This window comes from Drosophila yakuba, chromosome 3L, assembly GCF_016746365.2.
Source record: "Drosophila yakuba strain Tai18E2 chromosome 3L, Prin_Dyak_Tai18E2_2.1, whole genome shotgun sequence".
Taxonomy (NCBI): Eukaryota; Metazoa; Arthropoda; class Insecta; order Diptera; family Drosophilidae; genus Drosophila; species Drosophila yakuba.
The window spans coordinates 22,422,753-22,435,895 of record NC_052529.2 but is presented as its reverse complement, the minus strand read 5'-3'; the positions used below and the strand labels follow the sequence as shown (position 1 = coordinate 22,435,895).

At 45.1% G+C, this 13,143-nt stretch overlaps 1 protein-coding gene across 1 annotated transcript in view; it reads right to left on the bottom strand.

Annotated features, from left to right (window-relative positions):
- LOC6539817 (MOXD1 homolog 2) overlaps positions 1 to 13,143 on the bottom strand; it is a 111,270-nt gene that overhangs the window by 15,859 nt on the left and 82,268 nt on the right. The window contains exons 4-9 of the mRNA XM_039373509.2: positions 9,654 to 9,938; positions 8,823 to 9,008; positions 7,624 to 7,819; positions 2,366 to 2,535; positions 2,110 to 2,272; positions 315 to 450 (exon numbers count right to left, since the gene is read on the bottom strand). Coding sequence (XP_039229443.1) covers positions 315 to 450; positions 2,110 to 2,272; positions 2,366 to 2,535; positions 7,624 to 7,819; positions 8,823 to 9,008; positions 9,654 to 9,938 — 1,136 coding nt within the window. The remainder of the gene's footprint in view (positions 1 to 314; positions 451 to 2,109; positions 2,273 to 2,365; positions 2,536 to 7,623; positions 7,820 to 8,822; positions 9,009 to 9,653; positions 9,939 to 13,143) is intronic.

Genomic DNA, 13,143 nt, shown 5'->3' with positions numbered 1-13,143 from the left:
TAGCGGGCAAATTGATTGAGAGAGGACCTTACTACTCCATCTTAGCGATTAATTATAAAGTGCACGAATTCATATCTTTTTGGTAAATATCCCTTAAAAAGTTTCGTTTTCTGTGCCTGCTATTAAGTTCTCAGTAATGAAATTCATTTACCTTTGAAATATTCACGCTCTTAATGAAACATACTCTTATTCGAAATGTGTCAATATTCATTAGCCCAGGATCGGCATCCGAATCCGGAATTCGACCACCCAGCATTGTCCGTGCACTTCTGATGGGGCAGGAAAAGGGAAATAAGGGAAAATATGTTACTTACGTTGCCAGTTGCTCGATGCCAAGCGAGTGCAACACTGTGGGCAGACTCGGCAGTGAGTGACACGTTGTCAGCTTCTTCTGGCGTGGATAGTAGAGTGTCAGCACCGTGCAGCTTTCTTCTTTCATGGTAAGGCCACCTGTGCGAGAGAAGAGAAAAGAGCGAAGGGAGTCAGACAGAACGGCATAAGAAATGCACTTGTAAGAAACAAAAAACAAAAGCGGCGTATCCCCGAGCCCATACCAATTCCCATTCCCAATTCCCGTAGAATGCAGGAAGTGTTACCGGTGGAGGGCGACAATATCCTGGCTGGCTGCCGGACTGGCCTGGTAAGACCCCATCCAGTTCAGAAGTTTCTGCGAGTCCCTTCGGCCCAAGTCGACTTGGATGACTGGCAACAAAGGACGAAATTAAGCGGCCGCTGCAGTTGGCAGCACTGTGAAACAGCCAAGGCGACATCATAATAATATTGCACAATGGAGACAGCCCTGATGCTGATGGCTTGAAACAAAACTGAACTCAACAGCATAGAACACAAGCGTCGTCCACTTACTGCCTGACTTTATTTGAGCATCGCTTCAGATGAGCAACGCTTTATTTTTCCGGGCGCACGCCTCACTGACTTGCTCACTGTCTGCGGATCTATCTGGTTCTGTTTCATTTTGCTCGGTACTACTTCGTTACGGTTGTCTAATAAGACTCTGTGTGTGTCTGCATTGAGGGATGTCACCCGTCTAGCAAATCCCCACTTTCAGGCAAAGGCAACTGCTTCGTTTCCGCCCCGAATTGTGTAGATTGTGCTTCAATTTGTGCAAGCAAGCAGGAAAGTCAAATTTACGTTAGGTGCTTTTATTTTGTTTTTCAGCTCTACGGATAAATTAATGGGGCTGCAGTGCAGTGCCTGGTATATGCGACGTGGTTTTACTACATTATAAAAACACTTTTATCTAGAGATCTAGAAACCACGGCATTATCTATCGCTGTGGAGCTCGCGTCCACTTAAATTCCTTAAATATTTTGTACTCTAGAGCCTTCCTATGCGCTTCTCATTGAATTGAGTCCGGGCTGCCAAAGAATACATTTCTTTATTTTTCCAAATCAGGTCCTTCCATTATTGTTGTCTGTTGAGACAGCTTCACATTTTGCCATCTTCCAGTATTCCAATCTCATTAATAACAACCTCTATCCAGACTCCAGCATGCTATTGTACCGCATTGTCCATTTCGTTCGAGTCCTGAGCAGCTGTCACAACAGGAGCAAAGCAAGACCAGGACAACTCCCACTACAACACCTGGCAGCAAACCCATCCCACTCCATCCCGTAGCTAAGTGGAATGTTTCACTGTCTTGGTTTATGTATTTTACAATGACGTGGCTGCTCTGTCTTCGCCGGCAGGATCCACCTGCTCCCCCTCTCGAAGAGAGCTGCCGACGCCTTTGTCTTGCGCCTTCGTGTGCAACGGTTCGCCCTGGTATCCTGGTATCCGTCTTCCCAAACCACCGCCTGTCCCATATCGTTTGGCTGATTTAAATGTGTCATAACGACGATTGCTCACCGTTGCCACTGCCTGTTTGCACAACCCCCTCCGCCAACACCCCTGTTTACACTTCAGCGCCATCGGCAATTTTATAGAACATTTTCGCTCACGACAATGTTGGGACTTCGTCCTCGCCTTTTACAATTTCCTATATACTGAATACTGCCTTTTTTGCAATCTTTATGGCTGTTTGGGCCGGGGCGCGCTTTCTTCGGTGCAGGACTAGGTGCACACGAGTATATATACTTCCCGAGCACTTACCCAGGGTAATTGCCTTTCGTGACGAACTGTCATAAATGCATTCGGCGATGAGTCTATCCCCGGGCATGGAATGCACCGATTGTGGCAAACGTCGAAAGTCCTGATAGGCAACATCTATATTGCTGTCGTGTGCAATTGGCGGCAGCTCCTCGGTTTGTCGTATCTGAAAACGGGGTTAGGAGCAGAAGTTAGCTCATTAGCATGGCGCTTCGGGTACCTCAGTACGTCAGGGATATGGAAATCCAAGGGCACTCACCTGGCGTAACTTGACCTCCTTGCCGATCTGGTGGGTGCGCATCATCACCGCGAATATGTTGATGCCCTGCTGGGGGAAGGCGTAGCCGGTGCAGTCCTCGATGCACTGCCCCTCGGAAACGACCCGCTTCTGGCCCGGCGGGATGATGTGTCGCCAGTTGGGGTCCATTCCTGCAAAGAGAGTTCGGTTCAGTTCAGTTGGGCTTCAAAAACGTTTCAGTGCTCTTAATTAACGGTTCGACGGGGTTCGAGTGAGGAGGTGCCGCTAAAAGCTGCCGTGGTTAACGACAGATCCCGTTCCGCCCGTGAAAGCAGAATGTGGAAACCCCAACCTCGTTATCAGCGCTCATCAGTGTCTCTCCATCGCCCACAGCCATCCGCCTGCACTCGACACTCTATTTAACTTTGAACGCTGATTTTTTAATTCGATTTGTCGCAGAACGTGTAATTACATTTTAATTGCTGCTTTTGATGTTTTAACAACTTTGTCAATGCAGCTCTCAGCTGGCGGCAGCTTACCACCATCCATCTACCCATATATCAATTAGGAGACAGCTCTTTATTTTCATGAGATTCTTCTCAAATCAAATTTTGAATTTTCCAATTTTTGGGGGCTCGGTGCTGGCCCCACATTGGCTCAATTAGTTAAATGTTGTGGAATATTCTTCATACACAGGATTCCCTTCCCTTCTCCCACGTGCCACCATCCACTTCCCGATTCCAGATCCCAGATCCGATGCTCCCCACACTCAATTAGGGCCTCGTGTCGCCTGCCCTGGTGAAAAAATATTTAAAATTCATGTGCTACATATAAATTTGCGCTCCTTCCCCCGGCTGTTTGGCATTTCAATTGCTGTGCGTGAGAGGCTGCGGAATTGGGAGTCGGGGTTATAGTATGCCAATCAAAATACTCGCGGGAAATACTTGGCATTGCTGGAGGAGCCCATTTCTGAATTCGGCTGGCAATTGATTTCCATTTTGTATTTCGCGCTGATCTCTTATTGTTGCGGACTCGTAAATCTGGGCTTAAATGTAGTTAAAATCCTTTATCCTTCCAATGCGATTACACCAATACGTCTAGAACTTTTAATGTGTTCAAAGGGGTGTCGAATCCTTATTTTTTTAGCAAACATGTAAGCTTTTTTGGCTTCATCAACTTCGCTTATATGGAAAGCCAATTAAGGCGCAGGGCAGCAACTACTTTGCTATTGAATATACCGATTTAAGATTAGTTTCCAATTGTATTAATTATTTTTTCATTGCATTCCGCATTTGTGTTTCCCATGCCGCTGACCTACTTTCCTTCCTCTCCTTTTTGCCGCTCTGGCTCATCCGCTTTAATCTCATTGAACATACGTAAAAATACTAACTTTAAAACCCTTTTCATAAAATATCCATTTGGCTGGCCGTTGTGCACGCCTTTTTCCAATTTAACAACCTCAACGGGCAGAATATGGCATAATGAATTGAATTTTACGCCTGCTGATACGTAGTTGGGAATGCCCACTATACGAGTATGTGGGAATATATGTAAATTTGCTTTGCATATTTGCCAGCGAGATTATTTCTATTAATTTTCATAGTCGCCACCGAATGGGTTTTGGCTTTGTCATGTAGCAGGGAATCAATTTTCAATTACCGAAAAAATTTGTTTAACTATGCCGTGATGGCTTTATAAACTTTTTACCCACTTCGTCCATCCTAGCTCCTATTTTTTGGTCATTTCACAAAGTGTCATGCGACCGAAATCAATCAATCGACTAGGCGAGGGGAATGCGCGTGTCAGGACTTTATGATACTAAAATTCTCTATCATCAATTTAATTGAAAGTTACGATTCATGCGAGCGATGTCGTTTAAGAAGTTTGAGCTCCTCTTCGGGGACGCTTGCATGAAAGTCGGCAAAAAGTTTTGCGGCCATCCTTTAATTGATTTCCATTAACTTTCAATTCGATCAGTCCATTTGAATATTATCAAAGCCGACAGAGAGCTCTCGCTGTGAAATGACTGACCATGGGAGTTTCCAATTCGTTCGGATTCATTTCATTTCATTTCAATTCCATTTCCGTATCTATTCCCCTCAATGCGACTCTGCAAATTTCCATTCATTAAATCAAAATTCAATATTGGCCATTCGAAGCATGACGAAATTCGCCGGCATGGCCCAAAAGCAAGGGGGAGGGGCGATTGGCTCTATTTCTATTTGATTTGGCCCAAAGCGCGGCGGGGACAAGCTCGCTCGCAATTCATAACTACACATATTTTTCAAATCGATATTTAACGCTGCCATCCAATGCAGTTGGCGGGGTTTTCGGCAGTTGCATGTTGACAGCCAGCACACGGTGAATGGCAAATGGCAGAATGCAAAAATGTCCGATTGCAACTTTTCTAATTATTTTAAATGGCAATTTGTGTCAAAGCGTCAGCTCACTCACTTTATGTCCCAAAAAGAGGGAACGATTTGATTAGCGTCCATGGGAGACACTGATATCGGCAATATATTTGTATATTTTGACGCCAAAATTGCTGCCTGAAACTCGGCCACGAAATCAAATTTGATATAAACATTTTTGGGTCAGATAAGTTCTGTGTCAGCAGCTAAATGTATCCCATGCATTGTGTATTTTTCCGGGCTACTTAAAAAACACTTGTATGCATTGAGTGAGAGAGATTTATATACCTGAATGTTCACTTGCATGTCCATTAAGTTTCTATGGCAATACCCATTTATGCCACAATGTGCAAAAATATTTCTTAACTTTTAAAGTTTAATTTAGTAGTAATAAGTAGTAAGTAGTTAATAAAGTAGTAATTTGGCAGTAAATCGAAATGAATCGGTTTTCTCCACTCGTTTGCGTAATAGAATTGTAGAATTGTTTATTTGTAATGTTCATATCATAAATCTCCTTTCTTTTCCAGCCTCCCTATGAGATCAATGAAAGTTCATTTTCCGAAAAGCTTTGAGCTGCCGATTACAATCCCCAAGCAGGCTTAACATACCCAATCTCATTTGTTTCGCCCCACCTTCCAGCTCCCATCTCCAAGGTGCCATAAAAATTCGCCAAGCCGCAACATTAATCACAGATTCGTTGCATACTCCAGGGCGCTATATCGATAACCAATTAAATTGAAATTAAATTTTGCCGCAGCCAGCGAGAGCGAGATGGGCGACAGAGGGAGAGGGACGGAAACAGACCGGAAACGTAGCAATTTCGTAGCTACTTATGCGTGTGGGACCCGAAAGCTTTGGCTTTAGCTCCCCTCCGTAATTCAATTTATAGCAAACCAGGAGAACATTGTAGCCAACATTTTATTTTTCGCTGTGGCTTTTCTCATTTTTTATTTATTGACTGGCTGCTGCGAATGTGTTTGTGTGCGTGGTATGCGTTAAATTCCAATTAAATATTTCAATGGTAAATGCCGTCAGCCGCCCCTAAAGCCCTCAGAATCGGATCTTGGCCACCCGAATGCGAATGTTCCCTGGATTATACCAAAATTCTCCGTTGTTTTTGGCTTTCCCAAATTGTATTTTTCTATCAAGATGTATTAATCCACTTCTCTCTCTCTTTCCGCTGTGCTTCAGCGTTCTACTCCGGAAGTTTTGGCAACACCTACTCAAAAAAAACAAAAAACAGAAAAGATGGATGAAATGTAAGTAGTCGAAGTTGTACCAACCGTCCAAACGCCCCGTTTTCCCCACTCCCCTTTTTATTTAGCGCTTGGGCCATGTCTTTGCTGTGCGGTTGGGGAAAAGTTATATTGGTTTGCGTGACTCTCAACAAAAGTGAAATAACAATTGCAGCAACAACAGCAAGGACAGGCCGGTAGGAGGTGCCCAACCCCGGAGTTCACCCACCACAACCACCCAAAATGCCAAAAACAAACAGAAGAAACAGCCTAGCACGACCAACATGAAAAAATAGAAAAAAAATCTAAAGTGAAATTAGTATTTTAGTTATCCTCTGCCTGCTCACGAACCACACAATAAGCCATGTATACAGAAAATTGAGAACCTGAGGAATTTTCAGGTGGTTTGTTCGGGCCGTTTGGATTTGGATGCGCGGTGCAGCGGAGGGTGATTGAGAAGTACTCTAGAAGCGCTTAGGCACTAGAGGAGGAAAAGTCGACTTCCCTTGTAAATTGCTGTTTCGTTGCTTTCGTTCAATCGACAGTAGTCGCTTTGTAAGTCAAAACTTTTGCCGCAGTTAAGACCAGTTATAAATAGACAATATGATAATTGGAGAGAAACTCAACGGAGATGTAGTACCAATGAGGACCTCGAAAATTGGCTATAATGAATGCTTTAGCAGTTGAGCAGGTATTAATTGCAGTAGTTTTAAAACTCAAGGTGAGCGAGTTCTGTAGTAAAGTTATACAAAATGTAATATATTTTTACTTCATATGGTTTATTAGTTCAAAAATTTCAATTGTACAATTGAATATAAATCGTCAAGACTATTTATGTATCTGCACGAGAAGCCCTCGCTGCAACTATACACAATGAACTGTTACCGGCAGCACCTAACCTTTTGCTTTTTGAATTATTTAGTTGTTTGGCTAGAAAGTTTTAGCTTTCCGCTTTTGTTTCGACTACAGACACATGCCAAGCCGTTCGAGTTGTTTGATTTGAATGCGTGTATGTTTGTGTCCGATGAACGGCAAATTTAAAATGAAAATCTATTTGTGAGCGATTTGGAGCAGCTCAAATGAAAAAATGAAGAGCCTTGCCGTTGTCTGACAGGGCCGTTCGAATTAAAATTGTGACGATATAAACTTTCATGGTGGATAAAAGGTAGTTAAATTGCTGTCTGGCTGCTCCTTCCCGGGATTTATCTCTTTTGTTTGTTGTTATGGCTGTTTTTGCAGACAGCCCGTGCACATAGATACAAACACCCACACCCAAGCGCAACTAAACCGCATTTGGACAAGCTGGGCAAAGTCATAAGCTTTTGTTTTACTAGCCCCACCAATGCGGTTAGACCTGCCATTCCACACCCATCGTGGCGCTCCAGTCCACTCGGCAATCTCATAAATTGCATGACATGAGTTGCATACACGTTCACACACACACATACAACACATACAGATATAGAAAGTCCTGTCGCATAAAATATACAAAGGGCACCAGATGCTCTCCCACTCGCACTCGCACTCGCTGGCCCGCCAAGCTGCAATTTATATATCCACATATGTATATGCATATGGCGAACCCCTTTGTTTCGGGATGGATAGACGGCTGTGGGAATGTGGGGATACTTACCGATTGACAGTATGCCAGCATCGTTAGGTCGCAGGACGTGCGTAAAGTAGATTTTCAAACCCGAATTATCCGCCATTTGTCTGGCGTGCAATTGGGCAAAGTCGGGCTTCAAATTGTTGTAATGGGTCTCCATTAAATAATATTTCGCCTGTCGCGACTCGATCGGGTAGCCGGCCTCATGTGGATAAGTAAAGCCCTGCGAAAAGAAAGCCCAGATATGACAGCAAACAGCGAAAAAAGGGATACAATGGATGGGCTGGGTTGGACTGGGGGAATAAATTGAGTGTTTGTTGTTATTCTGGCACATGAGTGTATATACATATAAGTTGGGGGAGAAGCTGGATTGGGCTGCCCTGAACGGAAGTGGATGCCATGGCCATGTGCAATTTAAATGCAGCCATCGGAGGAGTCCTTGGCTTGGGTCCACCTCCTCAGCTATCCGCACCCCGCCACTTGCCATATCGTCCATTGCCATTCAATTGCAATACACAGCGCCCCTGGCGGACAGCAGCCGAAACATGCCACTGCATTATGGCGCTCTTCTGATGAAATTATAAAAACCCCGCCCTGATTCGTCGGAGCTGCTCAAAAAAACAAAAACACGAATCAGGCGGAGGGGTCAGGGTCCAATAGGGCCAAGGTATTCATTTTTTTGATGTACACTGTAAGCAAGAGGAGTATGTACTCTCCTGAGGAGCAAGTTGAAGGATCACGGTTCACTGAAAATTGGATTTGATTTGATTTTATTATAATCGCTGCATTGGCGATCCTTGGGCCGTGAGCATTTCGAAACTAGAATCAGTAAAGATTCCTTACTAATTTTAAGGGATAAATAGACTTATGAAGTCAAAAATAGTTCCAGCATTAAGTCACGAAACATTAAATTTATATTTTTTCTGTTACATGATGAGCATAAAATGAAATTTAGTAGAATTTTCTCGATTACTGTTACGGATAACTTAGGGTAACAAAGTGTTCGTCTGGGCTCATTTGCCATGGCTTTTCCGACGTTTTTTCGTGTTGAAAGGAGGCATTGGGCAGGTTAAATTAATATTGCATGGTTATGGTTATGACGAAAATGGTCGAGAGTATTGGGTCTCAGTGCATCGGGGTTCGAGGCTTTGGGTTTGAGGGCATTGGGGGTATCGGGGGTATCTGGGCCGGAGAATGCGATTCCGTTCTCGGATGCTTATGCTTACCTCGCTGCCGCGCGACCAGGAGGCCACGATGGCGTTGCACGCCAGCGGAATGGATCGGGCTCCGAGGCACGGGCGTCCCTGCTCGCGTGCCATCTCCTCCAGCTCCGCGTGGGCACCCTGGCACTCGTGCAGCGTTATGTGCTGCAAGTAGTGCACGCTGGACGATGAATCATAAATCGGCTCGTACTGCAGCCATGAAAAGAAAATGAACCGAAGGACGGGAGACAACGGTTAGTGATGTGATGTGCATTGTGGGAAAGATAGGGCGCGAGACGGGGATAAATTTTTAATATTTCAATTTGGTTATACCGAGGACACAAGAATACAGCCGGCGGAGAGCTGGAGCAGTGACTGCCAGACAAAAGCGGAATTCCAGAACGCGTCACTGCACTTGGCCTTAATTATGCATTGTATTTAATATCGTTTAGTCCTGCACCCGGGAAAAAATGTTTAAAGGAGAGCAGGAGTTGCGACTTTAATATATCGTTCTATTACTGTACTCGTCAGCGAGAGTACTTAGTTAGATTACTCAATATAGAAAAAGGCCTGAGAATACTTAACTTGAATAAGTTACTCTTCTTAAAAAATCTGCCTTAATAATCAAATCTGAATCGTCAAGTTCGATAAGTACTTATAGTGATCTTATGTTATTAATTTTATCTAAAAGATGTATATCTATCTTCTGATGTACATCAATCGGTGTACATTTGCAAGAGCAGTCAAATGGTAATCGAACTCGTACAAATTTAGTAAATTATCCTGGTTTTATGTTTATGTAGCGACCCTCGATTAAGGAGAATCGAGGAGGGGCCTTGAATCGAATTTCCTTACCCGGATCAGGTGGTGCTTGCGATTGATGTCCTCAAGCTTAAACATCTTGCACCAGAAGAGCGGAAGGTCGCCGGCGGGCAGCTCCACATCCTCGTTGCGCAGCTCGAGGACTCGCACGCGCTCGTCGTGCGTGGGTGAGGGTATCGGCAGCTGGGCGCGCTGCATGAGGACCATGGGGCGGTAGGGGCGGAAGGCGTGGGCCGGATCCGGAAGGGTGCCAGGACGCACCGAGCCGTGCGGCGGATCCTGGGCGTGGTACATGTACAGCAGGCGCATCGTGTCGTTCTGCAAAGAAGAGCGGATAATGGCGGGTTGAAAAATGAGAAATGTGTAAAAAATTAGTTGCCAGGGGTGGTCAAGGTGGGGTCTTGGCAATGGCGTTATAATGGCGTTGCAACAACCCTGTAACAGCGGCAATAATGTCATTGCTGACGTGTACACTGGGATGCACTGTCTGGCTGGGAAAGCCCCACGTGGACCGGAAGCCCCCTGCCCTCCAGTTGCTCCCCCGTTTATTCTGGGCAGGGTTCGCTTGCTAAATGAAGTACACACTCGCGAAAAAGCAGAAGCTAGCGCTTGCGAGTTGGGCAACCGGTAAAAACAGCAGGAAGGAAGCAAGGATGTTTGCCTGTGGGCAGAGCTGGCCAGCTTGCCACGAAGGACGAAGGTGGTATAACTATGGTGGCAGGTGGATGGGATGTTTGGTCAGCTGCACTCGGAAGCTGAAGTTCGGCATTGTCGATGGCGGGTTAATGGTGCACGTTGCCGCACTTCACCCGGAACGAATAAAACTGGGCATCTTCATTGTTTGCCACCATTCCGTGATCCTCTGGCTCTCCAAGTGACCGCATTTTATTCATTTAATTCTTATTTAACAAGTTTATTCGGTGCTGCACTGGTGGGCCACTCATGGCCAGTCTGCGTTGCCAAATTTTACTGGGGCAGACTGTACTTGTGCATTTCAAATGTCTGCTCGGTGCATTTAGCTGAATTAAATTCTCGACTACTTCCTCTCGGTAATTGCATCTTTGGGCCATTTACACTTCAAGTGGGTGCCCGAAGAATTCGTCTAGTTCAACGAAAGTTTCCCTCCTTCCAGGAGGGTCTTTGTATAATGCGAGCTCCGTACTGCATGTATTTTTCATTTGCCACGTAGTTTAATTGGTAAACCCCAAAATTAAAGCAGTCATTAAAGAATCACGGCCTGCTCAATGAGTCCTTCGGCTCCCCGGCACCCCCTGACTCACCTCTGAACCCGGGCTTCTGCCCCTCCCGAACTCTCGTTTGTGGACTGCCGTGGCCTCGGGGCTTTTGGAAGCCAACAGTCAGCTGTCATTGTGTGCACGTCATGTCCACGTGTGTGTGCAGCGAAACAGGAGAAACAACAATAACAACACATGCAGTCCTCAGTGTGTGAGTGCGGTGCAGTGAAAAAAAAGAGGGAACGAACGTCGGGGGCATCCATTTGAATTCATTGTGGCAAAGTGCCCATTGTAGCTGTTAAGTGGAACTGTAGAGTACCATGTTCGACAATTGACGGCCAGGACGAGCACAGAAGAGCAGAGTAGGACTAGTGGGGTCAGGTCCTTGTTTCTACTTGTTCATTTTGCCAGCAACGAGGAGACAATACTTTAATTAACAATTCCCTTTCCCCACTCCCGCCAGCCCACTGCCATCGCCGAACGAGGCGAAGTGTGTAAAAAACCTGTACAAATGAGTCGGTTGTCCTGGTTGTCCTGGCAAACACTGCGGGCGGTTGCAAACGCGGCGCACTAACCGCCCGGCAATCGCCAGTAACAACAACCCACAATAACAGCAGCACAGCAGCACAGCAGAAGCAGCAGCAAAGCAACAAAAACTGCTGGCCAGTTTTAAAACATTTGGCCAGGCGACTGAAGGGAGCCAGGAAAAGAAGCGGGCGCAGCACAAAAGTCATTAACGCTGAGGCTACCGAAGCTGACTGGGCCTGGACATGGCCCAGATGTAAAAACATGACCACTGTGGCAAAAAACTCAACGGTCAGTCCCCGGAAACACAAAGAAAAAAGAGGCCGTCGCCGGTCAGCACTGCCTTCGGACTGGGAAGTGACCTGTAAATTGTTTAATTTGCGACCTGAATGGAATTTGAATTGCAAAAAATGGCAAGACAAGAGATGAGAGCTTATCAAAGTGCCACCATCGGTTGAATGGTTAAAAGCTAGAGCTGACGGGGGAGAAATATAAAATGTAATTATTTTGTATCTCGGAAGGATCTGTAGCTTTCAATTGAATGGGGTATCCTAATTTTAACAATTTTAAAAGTTTATATTAATGGGATTAGAAGAAATTAAACAGCAAGTAAAAATGAGTATTCTACATTTAAAATATATCCTACATATCCTAGCTAAACGATATATATGTACATCTAAATCTATAGGAGAGCGTAAATGATCAACTGCGTTTTGAAATCTTAAAATTTCCAGTTTTTGATATATAATATTGAAGTTCAATTAGCTTTGTTATTTTAGGCATAATTTGTAATACCTAAGATTCCAGGTTTTTCTAGGCTATAGGGATGCCACATTAAACGAAATTCTAGCAGAATATTAATTTGAAGATTTTCAGAACCCTTGGACCCCTAACCCATACGACCCCTGCTGGTGCTGGGCAACCTCTGTAGGTACGACCAAGTGTGAAAAAGTGTGCACCGAACTATGCACACGCACGACAAGGATGACGAGGTAGAGTCCGGCAAGTCCGAAAAGAGCCCGGTCGTAGTCAGTGGAACAACAACTGCGAGGCGAAAACTAAAATGAAATGAAAAGCTTCAGCAAGGATTACAACCAAAAATTAATGAAAGCAAACTGGCTGCGGTCATTTGCCGTGGTCAACGGTCGGCCAAGGCTTAATTGCCAAAGACGATGACGATGTTGTGGGCACGGTGAACGGGGTGATGGGCCGGTGTGGATTGGGGAGTGGGGAGTGGAGTGTGGTCAAGAATACAGGTTACACTTTAGTGACTGCTGCAGGACCAGAAGGACTCGAGGCTAATTGTGAATGCGGTGGGACTGGGGCTCGGTCTTGGACGACTCATTAGAGTGGCTTTGGTTAAGGCCCAAAAAACTTGCGAGGGTTGTTGGACACTGCACAGAAATACACACAAGCACAGCAACACACACCGATGCAGATACATCCTCAAACGGAGCGCTTGGCTGAGCCTTGCTGCTTGGTTAAGTGCACTCGAAAGGTCATTTAACCTCTGACTAGGCAGGTTTCACTGCTCTCAACGCAACGAGGTGACTCTAACCCCCGTCGATTATTCAGGGGGGGTCGGGAACCGTTGGGACTTTTTGGCCCGGTTCACATTAAATTAAGCCTTGTTAACAACGCTGCAGATGTTTGTTTAGCCCTAATGAATACAAGTATTTAAGTATGTTAATTTTGGTTTAAAACTATCTTTTATCATTCCTATATCATTTGGCTTAGTTGAATGTTATAATGTCCTGATCTGC